This window comes from Pseudophryne corroboree, chromosome 3 (genome assembly GCF_028390025.1).
Source record: "Pseudophryne corroboree isolate aPseCor3 chromosome 3, aPseCor3.hap2, whole genome shotgun sequence".
Taxonomy (NCBI): domain Eukaryota; kingdom Metazoa; phylum Chordata; class Amphibia; order Anura; family Myobatrachidae; genus Pseudophryne; species Pseudophryne corroboree.
This window is the reverse complement of record NC_086446.1, coordinates 446,214,240-446,241,439: the sequence shown is the minus strand read 5'-3', so window position 1 is coordinate 446,241,439 and position 27,200 is coordinate 446,214,240. Positions and strand designations below refer to the sequence as shown.

The 27,200-nt window shown below is 48.1% G+C and overlaps 1 protein-coding gene across 2 annotated transcripts in view; it reads left to right on the top strand.

Annotated features, from left to right (window-relative positions):
- The first annotated feature begins 13,647 nt into the window (after positions 1–13,647).
- The window catches only part of SNX21 (sorting nexin family member 21), a 49,134-nt gene continuing 35,581 nt past the window's right edge, over positions 13,648–27,200 (top strand). The window contains exon 1 of one of the 2 annotated variants that reach the window (XM_063960483.1): positions 13,648–14,134. In XM_063960483.1, coding sequence (XP_063816553.1) covers positions 14,000–14,134 — 135 coding nt within the window. In that variant the 5' untranslated portion in view covers positions 13,648–13,999. The other variant, XM_063960484.1, reaches the window with a different exon arrangement.

The following is a 27,200-nucleotide window of genomic DNA, read 5'->3' as shown; positions in this document are numbered from 1 at the left end:
GCTCCTATGCTTTCCGGCTGATGTTTTGGTCACTTTTGAAAGCTGGCGGTGCTTTCACTCTAGTGGTAGCATGAGACGGAGTCTACAACTCACACAATTGGTTCAGGTACTGCAGCTCATCCAGGATGGCACATCAATGCGAGCTGTGGCAAGAAGGTTTGCTGTGTCTGTCAGCATAGTGTCCAGAGCATGGAGGCGCTACCAGGAGACAGGCCAGTACATCAGGAGTAGTGGAGGAGGCCGTAGGAGGGCAATAACCCAGCAGCAGGACCGCTACCTCCGCCTTTGTGCAAGGAGGAACAGGAGGAGCACTGCCAGAGCCCTGCAAAATGACCTCCAGCTAGCCACAAATGTGCATGTGTCTACTCAAATGATCAGAAACAGACTCCATGAGGGTGGTATGAGGGCCCGACGTCCACAGGTGGGGTTGTGCTTACAGCTCAACACCATGCAGGACGTTTGGCATTTGCCAGAGAACACCAAGATTGGCAAATTCGCCACTGGCGCCCTGTGTTCTTCACAGATGAAAGCAGGTTCTCACTGAGCACATGTGACAGAGTCTGGAAACGCCAAGGAGAACGTTCTGCTGCCTGCAACATCCTCCAGCATGATCGGTTTGGCAGTAGGTCAGTAATGGTGTGGGGTGGCATTTCTTTGGGGGGCCGCACAGCCCTCCATGTGCTCACCATAGGTAGCCTGACTGCCATTAGGTACCGAGATGAGATCGTCAGACCCCTTATGAGACCATATGCTGGTGCGGTTGGCCCTGGGTTCCTCCTAATGCAAGACAATGCTAGACCTCATGTGGCTGGAGTGTGTCAGCAGTTCCTGCAAGACAAAGGCATTGATGCTATGGACTGGCCCGCCCGTTCCCCAGACCTAAATCCAGTTGAGCACATCTGGGACATCATGTCTCGCTCCATCCACCAATGCCACGTTGCACCACAGACTGTCCAGGAGTTGGCGGATGCTTTAGTCCAGGTCTGGAAGGAGATCCCCCAGGAGAACATCCGCCACCTCATCAGGAGCATGCCCAGGCGTTGTAGGGAGGTCATACAGGCACGTGGAGGCCACACACACTACTGAGCCTCATTTTGACTTGTTTTAAGGACATTACATCAAAGTTGGATCAGCCTGTAGTGTGTTTTTCCACTTTAATTTTGAGTGTGACTCCAAATCCAGACCTCCATGGGTTAATAAATTTGATTTCCATTGATAATTTTTGTGTGATTTTGTTGTCAGCACATTCAACTATGTAAAGAACAAAGTATTTAATAAAAATATTTTATTCATTCAGATCTAGGATGTGTTATTTTAGTGTTCCCTTTATTTTTTTGAGCAGTGTATAACATAACATAACATGAAATAAATGATTGTGGACAACAGTGAGGGAAAATAATTCAGTCCTGAGGGATTGTTATCTGAAACAAAAATAAGATTTTACTCACCGGTAAATCTATTTCTCGTAGTCCGTAGTGGATGCTGGGAACTCCGTAAGGACCATGGGGAATAGCGGGCTCCGAAGGAGGCTGGGCACTCTAGAAAGATTTATGACTACCTGGTGTGCACTGGCTCCTCCCACTATGACCCTCCTCCAAGCCTCAGTTAGGACACTGTGCCCGGACGAGCTGACATAAGGAAGGATTTTGAATCCCGGGTAAGACTCATACCAGCCACACCAATCACACCGTATAACTCGTGATACTATACCCAGTTAACAGTATGAATATAACTGAGCCTCTCAACAGATGGCTCAACAATAACCCTTTAGTTAGGCAATAACTATATACAAGTATTGCAGACAATCCGCACTTGGGATGGGCGCCCAGCATCCACTACGGACTACGAGAAATAGATTTACCGGTGAGTAAAATCTTATTTTCTCTGACGTCCTAGTGGATGCTGGGAACTCCGTAAGGACCATGGGGATTATACCAAAGCTCCCAAACGGGCGGGAGAGTGCGGGTGACTCTGCAGCACCGAATGAGAGAACTCCAGGTCCTCCTCAGCCAGGGTATCAATTTTGTAGAATTTTGCAAACGTGTTTGCCCCTGACCAAGTAACAGCTCGGCAAAGTTGTAAAGCCGAGACCCCTCGGGCAGCCGCCCAAGATGAGCCCACCTTCCCTGTGGAATGGGCTTTCACTGATTTAAGATGCGGCAGTCCAGTCGCAGAATGCGCCTGCTGAATCGTGTCACAGATCCAGCGAGCGATAGTCTGCTTAGAAGCAGGAGCACCCAGCCTGTTGGGTGCATACAGGATATATAGCGAGTCAATTTTTCTGACTCTAGCCGTCCTGGAAACATAATTTTTCAAGGCCCTGACTACGTCCAGTAACTTGGAATCCTCCAAGTCCCTAGTAGCCGCAGGCACCACAATAGGTTGGTTCAAGTGAAAAGCTGATACCACCTTAGGGAGAAACTGGGGACGAGTCCTCAATTCTGCCCTATCCATATGGAAAATCAGATAAGGACTTTTATATGACAAAGCCGCCAATTCTGATACACGCCTGGCCGAAACCAAGGCCAATAACATGACCACTTTCAACGTGAGATATTTTAGATCCACGGTTTTTAGTGGTTCAAACCAATGTGATTTTAAGAAACTCAACACCACATTGAGATCCCAAGGTGCCACTGGAGGCACAACCGGGGGCTGAATATGCAGGACTCCATTTACAATGTCTGAACTTCAGGTACTGAAGCTAATGCTTTCTGGAAGAAAATCGACAGAGCCGAGATCTGTATCTTAATGGAGCCTAATTTTAGGCCCATAGACACTCCTGCTTGTAGGAAATGCAGAAATCGACCTAGTTGAAATTCCTCTGTTGGGGCCTTTTTTGGCCTCACACCAAGCAACATATTTCCGCCATATGCGGTGATAATGTTTTGCAGTTACATCTTTCCTGGCTTGAATCAGCGTAGGAATGACTTCCTCCGGAATGCCCTTTTCCTTTAGGATCCGGCGTTCAACCGCCATGCCATCAAAACGTAGCCGCGGTAAGTCTTGGAACAGACAGGGCCCCTGCTGCAGCAGGTCCTGTCTGAGCGGCAGAGGCCATGGGTCCTCTGATACATTTTCTTGAAGTTCTGGGTACCAGGCTCTTCTTGGCCAATCCGGAACCACGAGTATCGTTCTTACTCCTCGCCTTCTTATTATTCTCAGTACCTTTGGTATGAGAGGCAGAGGGGGGAACACATAAAACAACTGGTACACCCACGGTGTTACCAGAGCGTCCACAGCTATCGCCTGAAGGTCCCTTGACCTGGCGCAATATCTTTTATAGCTTTTTGTTGAGGGTCGGGACGCCTTCATGTCCACCTGTGGCCTTTCCCAATGGTGTACAATTCTTTGGAAGACTTCTGGATGAAGTCCCCACACTCTCGGGTGGAAGTCGTGTCTGCTGAGAAGATCTGCTTCCCAGTTGTCCACTCCGGGAATGAACACTGCTGACAGTGCTAACACATGATTTTCCGCCCATCGGAGAATCCTTGTGGCTTCTGCCATCACCATCCTGCTTCCTGTGCCGCCCTGTTGGTTTACATGGGCGACTGCCGTGATGTTGCCTGATTGGATCAGGACCGGCTGGTTTTGAAGCAGAGGCCTTGCCTGACTCAGGGCATTGTAAATGGCCCTCTGTTCCAGAATATTTATGTAGGGAAGTCACCTGACTTGACCAAAGTCCCTGGAAGTTTCTTCCCTGTGTGACTGCCCCCCAGTCTCAAAGGCTGGCATCCATGGTCACTAGGACCTAGTCCTGTATGTCGAACCTGCGGCCCTCTTGAAGATGGGCACTCTGCAGCCACTACAGTAGAGATACCCTGGTCCTTGGAGACAGGGTTATCAGCCTAATGCATCTGAAGATGCGATCCGGACCACTTGTCCAACAGGTCCCCCTGAAAAGTTCTTGCATGGAACCTGCCGAATGGGATTGCTTCGTAGGAAGCTAACATTTTTCCCAGGACTCGCGTGCAATGATGCACCGATAACTGTTTTGGCTTCAGGAGGTCTCTGACTAGAGATGACAGCTCCTTGGCTTTCTCCACCGGGAGAAACACTTATTTCTGGTCTGTGTCCAGAACCATCCCCAGGAACAGTAGACGTGTCGTAGGAACCAGCTGTGACTCTGGACTGTTTAGAATCCAACCGTGCTGTTGTAGCACTTTCCAAAATAGTGCTACCCCGACTAGCAACTGCTCCTTGGACCTCGCCCTTATAAGGAGATTGTCCAAGTACGGGATAATTAAAACTCCCCTTTTTCGAAGGAGTATCATCATTCCGGCCATTACCTTGGTAACACCCTCGGTGCCATGTACAGTCCAAACGGCAGAGTCTGGACTTGGTAATGGTAATCCTGTACCACAAATCTGAGGTACTCCTGACGAGGATAGTAAATATGGACATGCAGGTAAGCATCCTTGATGTCCCGGGATACCATGTAATCCCCCTCGTCCAGGCTTGCAATAACCGCCCTGAGCGATTCCATCTTGAACTTGAATTTTTTTATGCATGTGTTCAAGGATTTGAAATATAAAGAAGGGTCACACCGAACCATGCGGTTTCGGTACCCCAACCGTGTGGAATAGTAACCCCGTCTTTGTTGAAGTAGGGGCACCTTAAGTATTACCTGCTGGGAATACAGCTTATTAATTGCCTCTAGCACAGCCTCCCTGCCTGAGGGAGTTGTCGGCAAGGCATATTTGAGGAAACGGCGGGGGGAAGACATCTCGAATTCCAGCTTGTACCCCTGAAATACTACTTGAATGAAACAGGGATCCACCTGTGAGCGAGCCCACTGATCGCTGAAATTTTTGAGACGGCCCCCCACCGTACCTGGCTACACCTGTGGAGCCCCCGCGTCATGCTGTGGACTCAGAGGAAGCGAGAGAAGAATTATGATTCTGGGAACAGGCTGACTGGTGCAGCTTTTTCCCTCTTCCCTTGTCTTTGTACAGAAAGGAAGTGCCTTTGACCCGCTTGCTTTTCTGAAGCCGAAAGGACTGTACCTGATAATACAGTGCTTTCTTAGTCTGTGAGGAAAACAGATAAAAATAAAAATATTTCTTCCCAGCTGTTGCTGCGGATACGAGGTCCCAGAGACCATCCCCAAATAATTCCTCACCCTTATAAGGCAGAATCTCTATGCGCCTTTTAAGGTCAGCATCACCTGTCCAGTGACAGGTCTCTAATACCCTCCTGACAGAATGGACATTACATTCATTTTGGATGCCAGCCGGCAAAATATCCCTCTGTGCATCCCTCATATATAAGACGACGTCTTTAATATGTTCTCATGTTAGCAAACTAGTATGTTTGACAGGGTCACCGTCGACCACGCTGCAGCAGCACGCTCTGCAGGTTTCAGTCTAGTACCTGAGTGTGTAAATACAGACTTCAGGATAGCCTCCTGCTTTTTATCAACGGGTGGTCTTCTGTTTGCCGGCGGTCGGGCTCCCGGCGCTCAGTATACCGGCGCCGGGAGCCCGACAGCCGGCATACCGACAATTATTTTCCCTCGTGGGGGTCCACGACCCCCATAGAGGGAGAATAAAATAGTGTGGCGCGCGTAGCGCGCCACCGTGCCCGTAGCGTGGCGAGCGCAGCGAGCCCGCAAGGGGCTCATTTGCGCTCGCCAAGCTGTCGGTAAGCCGGCGGTCGGGCTCCCGGCGCCGGGATGCTGGTCGCCGGGAGCCCGACCGCCGGCCACCCGTAGTGAACCCTTATCAACAGGTACCTTCAAAGTGGCCGTTCCTAAAACGGCAGTGCCACCTATTTTGACAACCGTGTGAGCGCCTTATCCACCCTAGGGGATATCTCCCAGCGTAACTTATCCTCTGGCGGGAAAAGGTACGCCATCAGTAACTTTTTAGAAATTACCAGTTTCTTATCAGGGGGAACCCACGCTTTTCACACACTTCATTCATTCATCTGATGGGGGAACAAAACACTGCCTGCTTTTTCTCCCCAAACATAAAAACCCCATTTTTAGAGGTTAATGTCAGAAATGTGTAACACATTATTTTTATTGCCGGGATCAAGTCACGGATGTTCCTAGTGGATTGTGTATATGTCTCAACCTTGTCGACACTGGAGTCAGACTCCGTGTCGACATCTGTGTCTGCCATCTGAATGAGCGGGCGTTTTTGAGCCCCTGATGGCCTTTGAGACGCCGGGGCAGGCACGGGCTGAGAAGCCGGCTGTCCCACAGCTGTTACGTCATCCACCCTTTTATGTAAGGAGTTGACACTGTCGGTTAATACCTTTTACCTAACCATCCACTCTGGTGTCGGCCCCACAGGGGGCGACATCACATTTATCGGCATCTGCTCCGTCCCTATATAAGCCTCCTCCTCAAACATGTCGACACAGCTGTACCGACACACCGCACACACACAGGGAATGCTCTGACTGAGGACAGGACCCACAAAGCCCTTTGGGGAGACAGAGAGAGAGTATGCCAGCACACACCAGAGCGCTATATAATGAGGGGATTAACACTATAACTGAGTGAATTTTCCCCCATAGCTGCTTGTATATACAATATTGCGCCTAAATTTAGTGCCCCCCCTCTCTTTTTTACCCTTTGAGCCTGAAAACTACAGGGGAGAGCCTGGGGAGCTTTCTTCCAGTTGCACTGTGAAGAGAAAATGGGCCAGTGTGTCTGAGGGCGATAGCTCCGCCCCTTTTCCGCGGCCTATTCTCCCGCTTTTTTCTGGATTCTGGCAGGGGTATTTACCACATATATAGCCTCTGGGGCTATATATTGTGGTATTTTTGCCAGCCAAGGTGTTTTTATTGCTGCTCAGGGCGCCCCCCCCAAGCGCCCTGCACCCTCAGTGACCGGAGTGTGAAGTGTGTATGAGGAGCAATGGCGCACAGCTGCAGTGCTGTGCGCTACCTTGGTGAAGACTGATGTCTTCTGCCGCCGTTTTTCCGGACCTCTTCTTGCTTCTGGCTCTGTAAGGGGGACGGCGGCGCGGCTCCGGGACCGAACACCAAGGACTGGGCCTGCGGTCGATCCCTCTGGAGCTAATGGTGTCCAGTAGCCTAAGAAGCCCAATCCGGCTGCAAGCAGGCGAGTTCGCTTCTTCTCCCCTTAGTCCCTCGCTGCAGTGAGCCTGTTGCCAGCAGGTCTCACTGAAAATAAAAAAACTAAATCTATACTTTCTTTCTAAGGGCTCAGGAGAGCCCCTAGTGTGCATCCAACCTCGGCCGGGCACAAGATCTAACTGAGGCTTGGAGGAGGGTCATAGTGGGAGGAGCCAGTGCACACCAGGTAGTCATAAATCTTTCTCTATCGTCCTAGTGGATGCTGGGGTTCCTGAAAGGACCATGGGGAATAGCGGCTCCGCAGGAGACAGGGCACAAAAAGTAAAGCTTTCCGATCAGGTGGTGTGCACTGGCTCCTCCCCCTATGACCCTCCTCCAAGCCTCAGTTAGATTTTTGTGCCCGGCCGAGAAGGGTGCAATCTAGGTGGCTCTCCTAAAGAGCTGCTTAGAAAAAGGACAAGGGTATCTCTTCTGTGGTGGTTGCAGAGTGCTCATCTATTGGAGGGCCGCAGATTCGGCATACAGGATTGGATCCTGGTGACCACGGACGCCAGCCTGAGAGGCTGGGGAGCAGTCACACAAGGAAGAAACTTCCAGGGAGTGTGGACGAGCCTGGAAACGTCTCTTCACATAAACATTCTGGAACTAAGAGCAATCTACAATGCTCTAAGCCAGGCAGAACCTCTGCTTCAGGGAAAACCGGTGTTGATCCAGTCGGACAACATCACGGCAGTCGCCCATGTGAACAGACAGGGCGGCACAAGAAGCAGGAGTGCAATGGCAGAAGCTGCAAGGATTCTTCGCTGGGCAGAGAATCATGTGATAGCACTGTCAGCAGTGTTCATCCCGGGAGTGGACAACTGGGAAGCAGACTTCCTCAGCAGACACGACCTTCACCCGGGAGAGTGGGGACTTCATCCAGAAGTCTTCCACATGCTGGTAACCCGTTGGGAAAGACCAATGGTGGACATGATGGCGTCTCGCCTCAACAAAAAACTGGACAGGTATTGCGCCAGGTCAAGAGATCCGCAGGCAATAGCTGTGGACGCGCTGGTAACGCCTTGGGTGTACCAGTCGGTGTATGTGTTTCCTCCTCTGCCTCTCATACCAAAAGTATTGACAATTATACGGCAAAGAGGCGTAAGAACGATACTAGTGGTTCCGGATTGGCCAAGAAGGACTTGGTACCCGGAACTTCAAGAGATGATCACGGAAGATCCGTGGCCTCTACCTCTAAGGAGGGACTTGCTTCAGCAGGGTCCCTGTCTGTTCAAGACTTACCGCGGCTGCGTTTGACGGCATGGCGGTTGAACGCCGGATCCTAAAGGAAAAAGGCATGCCGGAAGAAGTCATTCCTACTTTGATTAAAGCAAGGAAGGAAGTAACCGTGCAACATTATCACCGCATTTGGCGAAAATATGTTGCGTGGTGCGAGGATCGGAGTGCTCCGACGGAGGAATTTCATCTGGGTCGATTCCTACATTTCCTGCAATCAGGATTGTCTATGGGTCTCAAATTGGGATCTATTAAGGTTCAAATTTCGGCCCTGTCGATTTTCTTCCAGAAAGAATTGGCTTCAGTCCCTGAAGTCCAGACTTTTGTTAAGGGAGTGCTGCATATACAGCCTCCTGTGGTGCCTCCAGTGGCACCGTGGGATCTCAATGTGGTTTTGGACTTTCTAAAATCTCATTGGTTTGAACCACTAAAAAATGTGGATTTGAAATATCTCACATGGAAAGTGACCATGCTACTAGCCCTGGCTTCGGCCAGGAGAGTGTCAGAACTGGCAGCTTTATCTTACAAAAGCCCATATCTGATTTTCCATTCGGACAGGGCGGAACTGCGGACTCGTCCGCATTTTCTCCCTAAGGTGGTGTCAGCATTTCATCTGAACCAGCCTATTGTAGTGCCTGCGGCTACAAGTGACTTGGAGGACTCCAAGTTACTGGACGTTGTCAGAGCATTGAAAATATATATTGCAAGGACAGCTGGAGTCAGAAAATCTGACTCGTTGTTTATATTGTATGCACCCAACAAGATGGGTGCTCCTGCGTCTAAGCAGACGATTGCTCGTTGGATCTGTAGCACAATCCAACTTGCACATTCTGTGGCAGGCCTGCCACAGCCTAAATCTGTAAAGGCCCACTCCACAAGGAAGGTGGGCTCATCTTGGGCGGCTGCCCGAGGGGTCTCGGCATTACAACTTTGCCGAGCAGCTACGTGGTCAGGGGAGAACACGTTTGTAAAATTTTACAAATTTGATACTCTGGCTAAGGAGGACCTGGAGTTCTCTCATTCGGTGCTGCAGAGTCATCCGCACTCTCCCGCCCGTTTGGGAGCTTTGGTATAATCCCCATGGTCCTTTCAGGAACCCCAGCATCCACTAGGACGATAGAGAAAATAAGAATTTACTTACCGATAATTCTATTTCTCGGAGTCCGTAGTGGATGCTGGGCGCCCATCCCAAGTGCGGATTATCTGCAATAATTGTACATAGTTATTGTTAACTAATTCGGGTTATTGTTGTAGGAAGCCATCTTTCAGAGGCTCCTCTGTTATCATACTGTTAACTGGGTTTAGATCACAAGTTGTACGGTGTGATTGGTGTGGCTGGTATGAGTCTTACCCGGGATTCAAAATTCCTCCCTTATTGTGTACGCTCGTCCGGGCACAGTACCTAACTGAGGCTTGGAGGAGGGTCATAGGGGGAGGAGCCAGTGCACACCACCTGATCGGAAAGCTTTACTTTTTGTGCCCTGTCTCCTGCGGAGCCGCTATTCCCCATGGTCCTTTCAGGAACCCCAGCATCCACTACGGACTCCGAGAAATATAATTATCGGTAAGTAAATTCTTATTTTCTAGAGTGCCCAGCCTCCTTCGGAGCCCGCTATTCCCCATGGTCCTTACGGAGTTCCCAGCATCCACTAGGACGTCAGAGAAACAAATGGTACACCCATTCCACAAAGAGATTGCTCAGTATATGCTTCCAGTTAGCAGATGTACAGTACTCCCGTTCTAATAAGAGTTGGTTCGACCAGATCAATATGAAGTCGGGAGTCTTACAAAAAAAAATACCAACCCCCCCCCCCCCCCCCCCCATAAAGGTATAGGTTTACATATACACCTTTCAGACTGCCAGCTTGTAACCCGAGTTATTGTATGTGAGCGGGGTTGGGGTTGATGTGCAGTCTGAAAGGGCCCAGGGGCAATATCCTGGGTCAAGTAGCCTGGTATTTCAACCCTGGCAGCAGCCCGAGTTGTATACGGCTTCAACCCAGGTCGCTGTGTGGTGTGAACGGGTTGCCGGGTCGATGCGACCTGTTTCCCGTTCACAGTGTACGGATGGGCGCCACCTGGAGACCATCCCCCACACGCATCACTGTTGATGTCACCAACCCGGCAATATGCCGGGCTGGGGACAACGGCGTGAAAGTGGCTCAGGCGAGTCGCACCCGGGAAGCACCCGTGTACAGCTCCTGGGTGCGACCCGCAAATAGTTGTCTGAAAGGAGTATAAGGGTCAACTTTTGCAAAAGTCACTACTTCCCAGCAAGTATGACACAACATTTAAAGCAGCACTAATATTGCATGCAAAATCCACTTGGTTTTACATTTAATATTAATGTGGATTTAAATGTCAAACTCAAACCCACCAAGAAGTGGCAGCTAGCCCTACAACAAGATAGCACATTTCACTGTAAGGAAAAAGTCAAGAACATGGCTTGACATTTTTTATATTGGGGCTTTGATGTAACAGCGTAAAACCTAATATTTAGCAGGTAAATTGCACATTCCTGAACCTTGCAAGTTGCAAGAACTAAACAAATGTTATTCACTTCTAGAACTTTTGTATGTCATTTTGCAATATCTGTTTTAAATGCAATAAAGTCAGCTTGAGTGTTACTTTCCTGTCATTCAGAGGTTTGTGCCCACACTTTCCACATGAACACTGTCAGTACTGGAGCTATTGAGAGCAACTCTGTTTATGATCTATGTAGACACCTGTGCAACAATTTATATGTACACTGCTAAATTACTTTCCATTTCTATCACTGGTTCCCAAAATCTTGTAAACAACGCTTATTCAGCATAGATCGCTATTCAGAGAATTTGCAAATTAAGCGATCGAACAAATGTGCATGCGTAGCGTTTGCACTGCGCACATAAGAGGGGTAATAGCGACAGAAAATGCACACAAATCAAATTGCAATGTAGCCAGTGTTTGACTGACAGGAAGCCAGCATTTTTGGGCGGAAACCTGATGTTTTCTGGGTGTGTCAGAAAAAACGCAGGCGTGCCCAGACGTTTTTGAGGAGAGTCTTTGACGTCAGCGCAGAACACTTCCAGGCCGTCTCAGTCCCAGATTACTGGCAGCCTCAGACCTACTTACATTTACTGAGACGGCAAAATATTGTTAATGTTCCAGAAATTGCGTATGCATCTGCAAATGGATAGCGATCTGCGATGCGTGGTATTTTTTTCTTCCAGTCAGGGAAATGCATTTCTACTCGCAGACAACTGCAAATTCTCAGAATAACAATCCATGCTGAATTAGACCCACAATACCCTATTTTATGTTGAGCTGAAACAGCCCCCAGTGTCGGATCACATCCATCTTCAGTTTTATTTGGGTACAAAATAGAGGAATAGAAAACTTAAACCTCCAGTAAACTTCTGCCCTGTGAAATAGTGGTACAGAGAAATATATACAGCTGCTGTCATGGGAGAAGCTGACAAATGGCAGCAAGTGGCTCCTTGAGGTATTAATAGACATTCCAAGGAAGTGCCTGCCAGGCAGACTCAGTCCGATTCCTAAATATGGAAGCACTATGTGAAGTTACTGCGGGAAGGAGAAAGCAAAGTCCGAAAAACTAGAGTGTATGCTACCTCGCCCCAAATATACATGTCCACTCATCCCCATAATACCCCTTTCACATCGCACAAATAACCCGGTATCGACACGGCAAATTGCCGTGTCGACACGGGTCAGTGTGCGATGTGAAAGCACTTTCTGTGAATTAGCGGGTCGCCTGACCCGGTAATTCAACCCGGTATAAAAGAAGGATTATACCCGGGTTGATTACCGGGTCAGGTGCGGTGTGAATGGGAGCCGTGTCGATGCGACACGGTTCCCATTCACAGCATAGGGAGAGGCGGCGCAGGAGATGAGCTCATCTCCCAGCGCCGCCTCCACCCCCGCCCCTGCTGCTGCTGCGCCCTCCCGCTGCTATGGCAACCGACCCGGTATATTGCTGGGTCGGAAAGCCTGCAGACGGGAGCAAATGCCGGATCCCACCCGGTAAGGACACGTTTCTTTTACCGGGTGGGATCCGGCATTAGCGATGTGAAAGCGGTATTACTTGCGTCACACAGTAAAGGAAATGGTGACACTGACATGTACATCAAATGCAGGCAGCACCACACAGATGTATGTTACATACGAGTCCTCATACACCTATCCGTTTTGCACTATATGTTGTGAGGGGATGCGGAAAAACCGACGCCGGAATCCCGACCGCCACAATCCCGACATATTCTCCCTCCGTGGGTGTTGTGAGATACACGGCATGTCTTAGAAGGTGCTCTGCCATGGGTATTGCTTCCCTGACTTTATCCTAAATGTACAGTACCTTCTTATTTGCATCATATTCACAAAGTCTCTTATAGGGGCCCATTTATCAAACAATATTTGTGGCTATTTTCCCCAAACCACCCGTTTTAGGGGATTAGCCGCAAACATTACGTATCCCCTAAATGTACATGGGAGGGATAAAGGCAGATATCTCTGATACCTGCTACAATCCCTCCTTTCCCACCAGCAGCTGCATCCCCCATAGAATGCTGACAGATTTACCAATATCCAGAATGCAAAGCATTCCCAAGATTGGCCCCTGCAGCTACTGCTATCTTAAGATACTATTGTGTCCAGATCACAATGCAAATGCAATCAGTTATAAATACTTCATAGTATTTTTGTTGCAAAGAAATTGGTATAAAGTTGCAGATTCAGTACAATACTTGGCATGAAACATGGCGTTGCTCACTTATATCAGACCTTCGTCTTTGGGCTGTTGTTACACAGGTTGGCACCTCAGTGGCACACAGCAGTTGCACACAATGCCAGCGGCAGTGCCCAGGGTTAGGGATGAACATTGTAACATGATGGTTTGAGACCATCAATGTTTTTCATTTGATGTTAGTGTTTTTACCATTCAGTGGCAGCATTCCAATGTTTGCCACCATTGAATGGTAAACATTTGATGGCTTTCTGATGTTTATTTCAGGTCGTGCCCCCAGTCCCATCCTCAGTCAGCCACGCTGCAGAAGTTTTGCGCATGCGCAAACAGGATATTTGTGCATGCACAAATCAAATATTTTTTTTCTATCGAATTCTTTTGATGCAATGGTTAGTTACCTTCGTATCGAAAGATTCAATGACAGAAGCCCAGCCATCATTTGATGGCGGGCTTCCGATGTCCATCCATACACAGGGTATGCATTTAAATTATGTCGCTTCAGTGATGCGAATAAGACACATATTTTGTGAATAAGCCTGCGGTTAGACGCATGGTGTGGCGTTGTCACAAGGCATGTGGCACGCCAAACGTGGCTATTTTGCATACATTGCAGATGAGAGTAGGTGGGTGCATGACTTGGGGCTACAGCTGTAGCTTTTATTCTGCTATACCGGGACACAGGCAGCTCCTGAACCTGCCCTACCGATACCCCATGCTGATGAGCTGGATGGCGCAACCGATACAGCAGAAATTAGTCATTCATTTAATTGCTGCGTATAGGCCACAACAAAAGATGTTGCTCAACGGAGACTGCTCTGCTGCTGACACGCTGCCGGGCACACAGGAGGGCGGAGGAGGCTGCGGTGCAACCGCTTCACACAGCCGGGTACCGGCCTGCCCGACACTCCTCCTCATCATCCTCACACCGACACTATGATCAGTACACGCAGCGGCCAGCGCACCACAGAACCGTCCTCTCTCCACAGGGTCCACGCCATGTCCCGGCGGCTGCTGCTTGCTGTGGATTCCGGAAGCGGAAGTTTGGGAGAATCCCGATTTCCACGGGGAGTAAGTACACAGGGCTCCCGGCGGTACCGCTAGTCACCGACTTTAGATGTGCGGGAGTCCGCAGTGCCATGTATAGATGGTGTCGGCGTCAGCCGCGCACAGAGCAGAGGGCAGGATCAGGAGCTCTATATACTGTATATTAGTATTAGGTTAGTATATGATGTAATAAGCGGGGCATTGGCTGCAACTTTGACTTATTATATTGCTGTATCCTCCCGGCGTCCTGCTCGGTATATATGTACCCCGTGTGCAGGAGCCTCATACCCCGTAGTGTTGTATGATATAACATAGAGGAAAGCTGCAGTGCTGAGGGGGGCGCCTCTGTGTGCGGGGGTGTCCCCTGTATACTGTATAGGAGGAGCAGCCTGTTTCTTTCTGGTCAGCACTCTGGTGCCAAAGACTTGTCCACGTGACGCCTGACCCTTATGTCCCGCAGAGCTCACACTCCTGGCTTCTGTACTGTAAACTTTACTGACACATTGCAATACATACTTCATATACATTTCTCATCCCACTTGAAGAACTTACACATTTATTAATAGGCCATCTTTTTTAGAGTAAGATGATACCAAATGATCATATTATTATGTGTGTCACCCTGGAGTGACGTCAATCTAACCATTTGCAGCTTGGTGATGTCAAAAAGCAGGAGCTCTGTTGGTCTATTTACTAAGCCTTGGATGGAGATAAAGTGGACAGAGATAAAGTACAGCTCCTAACTGTCACGTCACAGGCGATATATGAAAAATGACAGGAGCTGATTGGCTGGTACTTTATCTCTATCCATGTTATTTCCATCCAAGGCTTAGTAAATAGACCTATAGGTTCTTTAAGTCACCATCTTTATTTCTAGTCATACAAACTTTATTGCATGTAGACATGTGTGACCAGTGCGATGACGTGTATTCCACAAATGTTTATTATCTCTTTTCTCTTACGTCCTAGAGGATGCTGGGACTCTGTAAATCACACCCTCTTTATTATAGATATACTGGAAGCAGACGCCTTACTGATGAAGCTATTTGCTCCTATAAAGGAAACATGAGAATTCTAACTATATGAAGTTATTTCTCTGACAATTACACGTAACTTCATATAGTTAGAATTCTCATACTTAGAGATATCTGCTCTTGCATAGTAAGTATGAGAATTCTAACTATATGAAGTTATTTCTCTGACAATTACACGTAACTTCATATAGTTAGAATTCTCATACTTACTATGCAAGAGCAGATATCTCTATCAGTAAGGTGCATACTACCAGTGTAAAAGGTTGTGGGTTCTAATCTTGGATATGACACTTGCAAATTAATTGTCAGAGAAATAATCAGCATTGTGAGTGACTGAGCAGATCTATGTAGTGTGTGGCTGCACCCCTACATAGATCTGCCTAGTTGCAACGGTTTTGTAGTAGCTTCATATAGTTAGAATTAGAGATGAGCAGGTTCGGTTTTACTCAGTGTTACCCGGATCTCAAAACGGCATCTTATTGGCTCACGGATGATATATAGGGGGGAAGGGGGCACCAATATTTTTCTTGCCTCCGGGCAACTGGGATAAACTTACGCCACTGCTGATGACCCATCTGTCCCTGACAAGAGGGTACACATGTTTAAGGGGAAGAAAGCTGAGATAACATTTCCCCCCTCTCATGAACCAAATGAATTGTGTGAAAAAGAGCGTGAATCTCCAGACAAGAAACTGCAGTTTCCCAAAAGAATTCTCATGGCGTATCCTTTCCCTGCTAGGGCCAGGATACGATGGGAATCCTCCCCTAGGGTGGACAAGGCGTTGACACGTTTACCCAAAAGGTAGCGCTGACATACCAAGATACAGCTACCCTCAGGGATCCTGCAGATAGCATGCACAAAAGTACTTTGAAGTCCATTTACACACATTCTGGTACACTACTCAGACCGGCGATTGTGTCGGCAGGGGTTTATAGCGCTGTAGCAGCGTGGACAGATACCTTATCAGCGGAGATTGAAACCCTAGATAAGGATACCATGTTATTGACCCTAGGATATATAAAAGATGCTGTCTTATATATAAGACATGCTCAAAGAGACATTGGTCTACTGGGTTCTAGAGTCGACGCTATGTCGATTTCTGCTAGACGTGTCCTGTGGAACATGCAATGGACAGGTGATGCCGACTATAGAGGCATATGGAGGTTTTACCTTACAAGGGTGAGGAATTGTGTGGAGAAGGGCTCTCGGACCTGGTCTCCACAGCTATAGCTGGTAAATCTGATCTTTTGCCTTATATTCCCTCACAGCCTAAGAAAGCACGACATTATCAAATGCAGTACTTTCGGTCGCAGAAAAACAAGAAAGTACGAGGAGCGTCCTTTCTTACCAGAGGTAAGGGCGCAGGGCACAGCTAGTTCCCAGGAACAGAAGTCCTCCCCGGCCTTTACTAAATCCACCGCATGACGCTGGGGCTCCGCTAAGGGTGTCCGCCCCAGTGGGAGCACGTCTTCGACTCTTCAGCCACATCTGAGTTCACTCACAGGTGGATCCCTGGGCAATAGAAATTGTTTCTCAGGGTTACAAGCTGGAATTCGAAGAGGTGCCTCCTCGCCGGTTTTCCTTATCGGCCCTACCGGCTTCTCCCCCAGAAAGGGAGATAATATTAAATACAATTCACACATTGTATCTCCAACAGGTGGTGCTCAAGGTTCCCCTCCTTCAACAAGGAAGGGGATATTACTCAACCTTGGCTGTAGTCCCGAAACCGGACGGTACGGTCAGACCTATTTTAAAATTAAAATCTCTGAACCTATACTTGAAAAGGTTCAAATTCAAGGTGGAATCGCTCAGAGCGATCATCGCCAGCCTGGAAGGGGGGGGGGGATTTTATGGTGTATCTACACATAAAGGCTGCATACCTTCATGTTCCCATCTATCCACCCCATCAGGCGTACCTGAGAATTACGGTACAGTATTGTCATTACTAATTTCAGAGTAATTGGCGGAAATTATGGTGCTCCTACTCAAGCAAGGAGTCACAATTATCCCATACTTGGAAGATCTCTTAATAAGGGCGAGATCAAAAGAGCAGTTGTTAAACAGCGTGTCACTTTCGCTGAAGGTGTCACAGCAACTCGGCTGGATTCTCAATATCCCGAAGTCACAGTTGGTTCCTATGACTCGTCTGCCCTTCTTGGGTATGATTCTGAATACGGACCAGAAATGGGTTTATCTTCCGATAGAGAAGGCCCAGGAACTAATGACTCTGGTAAAAAAAAACCTATTAAAGCCAAAACAGGTGTCAGTGCATCACTGCACTCGGGTCCTGGGAAAGATGGTGGCATCTTACGGGGTCATTCCCTTCGGCAGGTTCCATGCGAGGACTTTCCAATGGGATCTACGGAACAAGTGGTCCGGATCACATCTACAGATGCATCAATCACCCTGTCCCCTAGGGCCAGGGTGTCTCTCCTATGGTGGCTGCAGAGTGCTCACCTTCTGCAGGGTCGCAGGTTCGCCATCCAGGACTGGATTCTGGTAGCCACGGACGCGAGCCTCCGAGGTGGGGGAGCAGTCACACAGGGAAGAAACTTCCAAGGTCTTTGGGTCAAGTCAAAAAACTTGTATTCAAATCAACATCCTGGAGCTGAGGGCCATATACAACGCCCTTCGGCAAGCGGAAACATTGCTTCGCGACCTACCGGTTCTGATCCAGTCAGACAACATCACCGCAGTGGCTCATGTAAACTGCCAAGGCGGCACAAAGAGCAGAGTGGAAATGGCAGAAGCCACCAGGATTCTCCGCTGGGCGGAAAATCATGTAAGCGCATTTTCAGCAGTTCATTCCGGGAGTGAACAACTGAGAAGCAGACTTCCTCAGCAAACACGACCTGCATCCAAAAGAGGACTTCTTTAGGAAGTCTTCGCACAGATTGCAAGTCAGTGGGAACTGCCGCAGATAGACATGATGGCGTCCCGCCTCAACAAGAAGATACAGAGGTATTGCACCATGTCAAGAGACCCTCAGGCAGTAGCTGTATATGCCCTAGTGACACCGTGGGTGTTCCAGTCGGTCTATGTATTTCCCCCTCTTCCTCTCATACCCAAGGTGTTGAGAATGGTAGGAGGGAGAGGAATGAGAACAATCCTCATTGTTCCAGATTGGCCACGAAGGACCTGGTATACGGATCTGCAGGAAATGCTCACAGAAGATCCGTGGCCTCTTCCTCTAAGACAGGACCGGTTGCAACAGGGGCCATGTCTATTCCAAGACTTACCGCGGCTGCGTTGGACGGCATGGCGGTTGAACGCCGGATCCTAGCGGATAAGGGTATTCCGGAGGAGGTCATTCCTACGCTAATAAAGGCTAGGAAGGACATGACATCTAAACATTATCACCGTATATGGCGAAAATATGTTTCTTGGTGTGAGGCCAGGAATGCTCCTACGGAAGAATTCCATCTGGGCCGTTTCCTTCACTTCCTGCAAACTGAAGTGAATTTGGGCCTAAAATTAGGATCTATTAAGGCTTAGATTTCGGCCTTATCCATTTTCTTTCAAAAGGAATTGGCCTCTCTCCCTGAAGTACAAACTTTTGTGAAGGGAGTACTGCATATTCAGCCTCCTTTTGTACCTCCGGTGACGCCTTGGGACCTTAACGTGGTGTTAAGTTTCATTAAGTCACACTGGTTTGAACCACTTAAAATGGTGGAGTTGAAAAATCTCACTTGGAAGGTGGTCATGTTATTAGCCTTGGCTTCGGCTAGGCGAGTGTCGGAATTAGCGGCTTTATCACATAAAAGCCCCTATCTGGTTTTCCATATGGATAGAGCGGAGTTGCGGACCCGTCCTCAATTCCTGCCAAAAGTGGTTTCATCCTTTCATATGAACTATTGTGGTGCCTGTGGCTACGCGTGACTTGGAGGATCCCGAGTCCCTTGATGTGGTCAGGGCTTTGAAAATTTACGTGGCCAGATCGGCTACAGTCAGAAAAACAGAAGCACTGTTTGTCATGTATGCAACCAACAAGATCGGTGCCCCTGCTTCAAAGTAGACTATTGCTCGCTGGATCTGTAACACGATTCAGCAGGCGCATTCTACGGCGGGATTGCCGTTACCTAAATCGGTCAAGGCCCATTCCACTAGGAAGGTGGGCTCTTCTTGGGCGGTTGCCAGAGGGGTCTCGGTGCTGCAGCTGTGCCGAGCAAACTCCTTTGCAAAGTTCTATAAGTTTGATACCCTGGCTGAGGAGGACCTCCTGTTTGCTCAATCGGTGCTGCAGAGTCATCCGCACTCTCCCGCCCGTTTGGGAGCTTTGGTATAATCCCCATGGTCCTTACGGAGTCCCCAGCATCCTCTAGGACGTAAGAGAAAATAAGATTTTAAATCTACCGGTAAATCTTTTTCTCGTAGTCCGTAGAGGATGCTGGGCGCCCGTCCCAAGTGCGGACTACTTCTGCAAGACTTGTATATAGTTATTGCTTAAATAAGGGTTATGTTATAGTCTCATCGGTCTTGGACTGATGCTATGTCGTTTTCATACTGTTAACTGGATAGTATATCACAAGTTATACGGTGTGATTGGTGTGGCTGGTATGAATCTTGCCCTTGGATTAACAAAAATCCTTTCCTCGTACTGTCCGTTTCCTCTGGGCACAGTTTCTCTAACTGAGGTCTGGAGGAGGGGCATAGAGGGAGGAGCCAGTACACACCAGATCTAAAGTCTTTCTTAAAGTGCCCATGTCTCCTGCGGAGCCCGTCTATCCCCCATGGTCCGTACGGAGTCCCCAGCATCCTCTACGGACTACGAGAAAAAGATTTACCAGTAGGTTTAAAATCTTATTTTTTCCTGAAGAGACTGATCTTCCCATTTGGTTGTGTTAAGATGACAGGCTACTGGATCAATGACCTATGCAAGTATACCTCTATTCATGTGCTGGCAAAGGAATTATTACTCCAGAGGCCTGCTGTACTCTCACTGCACTCTTCACGTGCTCACCATGGTGAAGCCATACTGCCCATTTCAGCATAGATATGTGAACAAGGGAGTAATAACGTCAGTGTAAAATTAATTCAGTAACAGTTGAATGTGTAAAGCTGGGACCGCACTATACGATATATTGGCCAATATTGTGATCCATGATGGATTATAGCATAGTAACATAGTTTCTGAGGTTGAAAAAAGACAATTTGTCCATCGAGTTCAACCTGTTAGTGATCTTCTACTAATTTTAACTGTGGTGAATGTTTAGCTGTAAACTAAAATACTCCTTTATTTAATATTTTAATACTAGAGTACATGATTTACCCACCATAACCCTGTATATCCTTTTCCATTAGGAATTTATCTAGCCCATTCTTAAAAGCAATGACGAGTCCACCATTACTACACTCTCAGGCAGGGAATTCCAAATACGTATCGTCCTTACTGTGAAGAAACCTTTCCGTCTCTGTGTGCGAAATCTCCTCTCCTCTAACCTAAGCTGGTGTCCACGAGACCTTTGTGATGATGTTACCAAAAACAAATCCCCCGCTTGCTCTGTGTATTGACCCCTTATATATTTGTAAATGTTAATCATGTCCCCTCTTAATCTCCTTTTTTCCATAGTAAACATCAAGCCTTTCCTCGTATTCTAGCGTCTCCACCCCCTTAATCAACTTGGTCGCCCGTCTCTGAACCTTTTCTAGTTCCATTGTATAGTGTGTACCCCCAATTCATCATTTAATGAATTGCCTGGTGACATCTTACCAGCTGATGTGCTGCTTGTCAGATTGGATGATGTGATGTACGGCAATATTACTCCTGTAACAATATATTGTGTCATTTTACTATGGACCGCATAGTACATACCTCCCAACCATTCTGATTTCAGTGAGACAGTCCCACATTTCAGGCACTGTCCTACTCACGGGCTGCAGTGTGCTGTGGGCAGTCGGGGACACTCTCCCTATCGCTGCTATGCAGAACAGAACAGCTGTCCTGGTACATGGATTCTGTGGCATCCATTTAATGCATGCAGGCCAATATGGACAATCTCGTCCATATTAGCATGTACTGTTATGGAGCCGGGTGACGCGGGGAGTGAAGAAACTTAACACCCCCCTTCCTGCCGCCAGGTCGCCCGTCGGCCGTATCCGCCGCCGAGTGTGTAGGGCCCATTAGTGTGGATGTCCTACAATTAGGTTTCATGGAACTGACCCTAGACATTGTTTGTTAGTTTGGTGACCTCATTTATCATATTACTCTTTGTGCTCATAACATTTATACATGTAACATTACTTTTCCACCATTAAATAATTGGTGTTTTTACTACTTACGAAGTGTGAGCCAAATCAAGAATGAGTGTTTAGAAATGAGATTGTATGGGCAGCTATTTAAGGTGTTTCTGCTAACATAAAATAAAAACAACCTATATGGAATATCAGGAGTTAAGGGATATGAAGCATTTGCTCAATGGGGGTCTTTCCAAGTTGTTCACTCGCTAGCAGATTTTAGCAGCATTGCACACGCTAGGCCGCCGCCCTCTGGGAGTGTATCTTAGCTTAGCAGAATAGCGAACGAAAGATTAGCAGAATTGCGAATAGAAAATTCTTAGCAGTCTCTGAGTAGCTCCAGACCTACTCACAGATTACAATCAGCTCAGTCCGTTTCGTTCCTGGTTTGACGTCACAAACACGCCCTGCGTTCGGCCAGCAACTCCCCTGTTTCTCCAGACACTCCCGCGTTTTTACCTGGAACGCCTGCGTTTTTCCGCACACTCCCAGAAAACGTCCAGTTTCCGCCCAGAAACACCCACTTCCTGTCAATCACACTCCGATCACTTCAACGATGAAAATTCTTCGTTCGGACGTGAGTAAAGCTACTAAGTTTTGTGCTAAAATACCGCATGCGCACTGCGTACCATGCGCATGCGCATTTTTGCCTTAATCGCTCCGTTGCGAAAATCGTCAACGAGCGAACAACTTGGAATGACCCCCAATAAGAAGACATGAAGAACAGTTTATCATCTTATCTCATGAGTCTGAAATTCTGATTTTACACTGAATTATTTGCTACGTAATTTGTTATACCGGTAGCTATTCAGAGTTAATGGATTGCTATGTTTTCACTACTTCCCTTATTCCCTTTGTCTTCATTCTCTATCCCTCTCCCGTTATTAACTAAGCATTAATTAAAAAAAAAAATTTGATTAGTCATCCTTAGGGGTATAGTCAATTGGCCGCAAATACCCCATTTCATGCAAAAAACAGGCTTTTATCTCGATTTGTGAAAACGGACCTAATTATTCGCCTGCGATAGTTCTTGATAGGTTTTATCGCATATTTCTTTTCACCACCTAAGAGCAAGTAAAGAATTGGGGAAAAACCCTATTTCTCTGACGTCCTAGTGGATGCTGGGGACTCCGTAAGGACCATGGGGAATAGCGGCTCCGCAGGAGACTGGGCACAAAAGTAAAGCTTTAGAACTACCTGGTGTGCACTGGCTCCTCCCCCTATGACCCTCCTCCAAGCCTCAGTTAGATTTTTGTGCCCGAACGAGAAGGGTGCACACTAGGTGGCTCTCCTGAGCTGCTTAGTGAAAAGTTTAGTTTTAGGTTTTTTAGGTTCAGTGAGACCTGCTGGCAACAGGCTCACTGCATCGAGGGACTAAGGGGAGAAGAAGCGAACTCACCTGCGTGCAGAGTGGATTGGGCTTCTTAGGCTACTGGACATTAGCTCCAGAGGGACCGATCACAGGCCCAGCCATGGATAGGTCCCAGAGCCGCGCCGCCGGCCCCCTTACAGAGCCAGAAGAGGTCCGGAAAACGGCGGCAGAAGACGTCCTGTCTTCAACAAGGTAGCGCACAGCACTGCAGCTGTGCGCCATTGCTCTCAGCACACTTCACACTCCGGTCACTGAGGGTGCAGGGCGCTGGGGGGGGGCGCCCTGAGACGCAATAAAAACACCTTGGATGGCAAAAAATGCATCACATATAGCTCCTGGGCTATATGGATGAATTTAACCCCTGCCAGAATACACAGAAAAACGGGAGATAAGGCCGCCGAGAAGGGGGCGGAGCCTATCTCCTCAGCACACTGGCGCCATTTTCCCTCACAGCTCCGTTGGAGGGAAGCTCCCTGGCTCTCCCCTGCAGTCACTACACTACAGAAAGGGTTAAAAAAGAGAGGGGGGCACTAATTACGCGCAGTATTAAAAATACAGCAGCTATAAGGGGAAAAACACTTATATAAGGTTATCCCTGTATATATATAGCGCTCTGGTGTGTGCTGGCAAACTCTCCCTCTGTCTCCCCAAAGGGCTAGTGGGGTCCTGTTCTCTATCAGAGCATTCCCTGTGTGTGTGCTGTGTGTCGGTACGTTTGTGTCGACATGTATGAGGAGAAAAATGATGTGGAGACGGAGCAGATTGCCTGTAATAGTGATGTCACCCCCTAGGGGGTCGACACCTGAGTGGATGAACTGTTGGAAGGAATTACGTGACAGTGTCAGCTCTGTATAAAAGACAGTGGTTGACATGAGACAGCCGGCTACTCAGCTTGTGCCTGTCCAGACGTCTCATAGGCCGTCAGGGGCTCTAAAGCGCCCGTTACCTCAGATGGCAGATATAGACGCCGACACTGACTCCAGTGTCGACGGTGAAGAGACAAATGTGACTTCCAGTAGGGCCACACGTTACATGATTGAGGCAATGAAAAATGTTTTACACATTTCTGATAATACGAGTACCACCAAAAAGGGGTATTATGTTCGGTGAGGAAAAACTACCTGTAGTTTTCCTGAATCTGAGAAATTAAATGAGATGTGTGATGATGCGTGGGTTTCCCCCGATAACAACTGATAATTTCTAAAAATAAGATTTTACTTACCGATAAATCTATTTCTCGTAGTCCGTAGTGGATGCTGGGACTCCGTAAGGACCATGGGGATATAGCGGCTCCGCAGGAGACAGGGCACAAAATAAAAGCTTAAGGATCAGGTGGTGTGCACTGGCTCCTCCCCCTATGACCCTCCTCCAAGCCTCAGTTAGGATACTGTGCCCGGACGAGCGTACATAATAAGGAAGGATATTGAATCCCGGGTAAGACTCATACCAGCCACACCAATCACACCGTACAACTTGTGATCTGAACCCAGTTAACAGTATGATAAACGCAAAGGAGCCTCTGAAAAGATGGCTCACAACAATAATAACCCGAATTTTTGTAACAATAACTATATACAAGTATTGCAGACAATCCGCACTAGGGATGGGCGCCCAGCATCCACTACGGACTACGAGAAATAGATTTATCGGTAAGTAAAATCTTATTTTCTCTGACGTCCTAGTGGATGCTGGGACTCCGTAAGGACCATGGGGATTATACCAAAGCTCCCAAACGGGCGGGAGAGTGCGGATGACTCTGCAGCACCGAATGAGAGAACTCCAGGTCCTCCTCAGCCAGGGTATCAAATTTGTAGAATTTAGCAAACGTGTTTGCCCCTGACCAAGTAGCTGCTCGGCAAAGTTGTAAAGCCGAGACCCCTCGGGCAGCCGCCCAAGATGAGCCCACCTTCCTTGTGGAATGGGCTTTTACTGATTTTGGCTGTGGCAATCCTGCCACAGAATGTGCAAGCTGAATTGTACTACAAATCCAACGAGCAATCGTCTGCTTAGAAGCAGGAGCACCCAGCTTGTTGGGTGCATACAGGATAAACAGCGAGTCAGATTTTCTGACTCCAGCCGTCCTGGAAACATATATTTTCAAGGCCCTGACAACGTCAAGCAACTTAGAGTCCTCTAAGTCCCTGGTAGCCGCAGGTACCACAATAGGTTGGTTCATGTGAAATGCAGAAACCACCTTAGGTAGAAATTGAGGACGAGTCCTCAATTCCGCCCTGTCAGAATGAAATATCAAGTAAGGGCTTTTATATGATAAAGCCGCCAATTCTGACACACGCCTGGCTGAAGCCAAGGCTAACAGCATCGACACCTTCCATGTGAGATATTTTAAGTCCACAGTGGAAAGTGGTTCAAACCAATGTGACTTTAGAAAACTCAACACCACATTGAGATCCCAAGGTGCCACTGGAGGCACAAAAGGAGGCTGTATGTGCAGCACCCCTTTTACAAATGTCTGAACTTCAGGTACTGAAGCCAGTTCTTTCTGGAAGAAAATCGACAGGGCCGAAATTTGAACCTTAATGGACCCTAATTTTAGGCCCATAGACAGTCCTGTTTGCAGGAAATGAAGGAAACGACCCAGTTGAAATTCCTCTGTAGGGGCCTTCTTGGCCTCACACCACGCAACATATTTACGCCAAATGCGGTGATAATGTTTTGCGGTTACGTCCTTCCTGGCTTTGACCAGAGTAGGGATGACTTCTTCTGGAATGCCTTTTTCCCTCAGGATCCGGCGTTCAACCGCCATGCCGTCAAACGCAGCCGCGGTAAGTCTTGGAACAGACAAGGCCCCTGCAGTAGCAGGTCCTTTCTTAGAGGTAGAGGCCACGGTTCGTCCGTGAGCATCTCTTGAAGTTCCGGGTACCAAGTCCGTCTTGGCCAATCCGGAACCACGAGTATAGTTCTTACTCCTCTCCTTCTTATGATTCTCAGTACTTTTGGTATGAGAGGCAGAGGAGGGAACACATACACTGACTGGTACACCCACGGCGTTACCAGAGCGTCCACTGCTATTGCCTGAGGGTCCCTTGACCTGGCGCAATATCTGTCCAGTTTTTTGTTTAGACGTGACGCCATCATGTCCACCTTTGGTTTTTCCCAACGGTTTACAATCAGGTGGAAGACTTCTGGGTGAAGTCCCCACTCTCCCGGGTGAAGGTCGTGTCTGCTGAGGAAGTCTCCTTCCCAGTTGTCCACTCCCGGAATGAATACTGCTGACAGTGCTATCACATGATTTTCCGCCCAGCGAAGAATCCTTGCAGCTTCTGCCATTGCCCTCCTGCTTCTCGTGCCGCCCTGTCTGTTTACGTGGGCGACTGACGTGATGTTGTCCGATTGGATCAACACCGCCTGACCCTGAAGCAGAGGTTTTGCTTGACTTAGGGCATTGTAAATGGCCCTTAGTTCCAGAATGTTTATATGAAGAGACGTTTCCAAGCTTGACCACAGGCCCTGGAAATTCCTTCCCTGTGTGACTGCTCCCCAGCCTCTCAGGCTGGCATCCGTGGTTACCAGGATCCAATCCTGAATGCCAAATCTGCGGCCCTCTAGTAGATGAGCACTCTGCAGCCACCACAGGAGAGACACCCTTGTCCTTGGCGACAGGGTTATCCGCTGATGCATCTGCAGATGCGATCCGGACCATTTGTCCAGTAGATCCCACTGAAATGTTCTTGCATGGAATCTTCCGAATGGAATCTCTTCGTAAGAAGCCACCATTTTCCCCAGGACCCTCGTGCACTGATGCACTGAGACCTGTCCTGGTTTTAGGAGGTTCCTGACTAGCTCGGATAACTCCCTGGCCTTCTCCTCCGGGAGAAACACCTTCTTCTGGACTGTGTCCAGAATCATTCCTAGGAACAGTAGACGTGTCGTTGGAATCAGCTGCGATTTTGGAATATTTAGAATCCACCCGTGCTGACGTAACACTACCTGAGATAGTGCTACTCCGACTTCTAACTGTTCCCTGGATCTTGCCCTTATCAGGAGATCGTCCAAGTAAGGGATAATTGAAATGCCTTTTCTTCGTAGAAGAATCATCATTTCGGCCATTACCTTGGTAAAGACCCGAGGTGCCGTGGACAATCCAAACGGCAGCGTCTGAAACTGATAATGACAGTTTAGTACTACAAACCTGAGGTACCCTTGGTGAGAAGGGTATATCGGGACGTGGAGATAAGCATCTTTGATGTCCAGAGACACCATATAGTCCCCTTCTTCCAGGTTCGCTATCACTGCTCTGAGTGACTCCATCTTGAATTTGAACCTTTTTATGTAAGTGTTCAAGGATTTCAGATTTAAAATTGGTCTCACCGAGCCGTCCGGCTTCGGTACCACAAACAGCGTGGAATAATACCCCTTTCCTTGTTGCAGGAGGGGTACCTTGATTATCACCTGCTGGGAATACAGCTTGTGAATGGCTTCTAGAACTGCC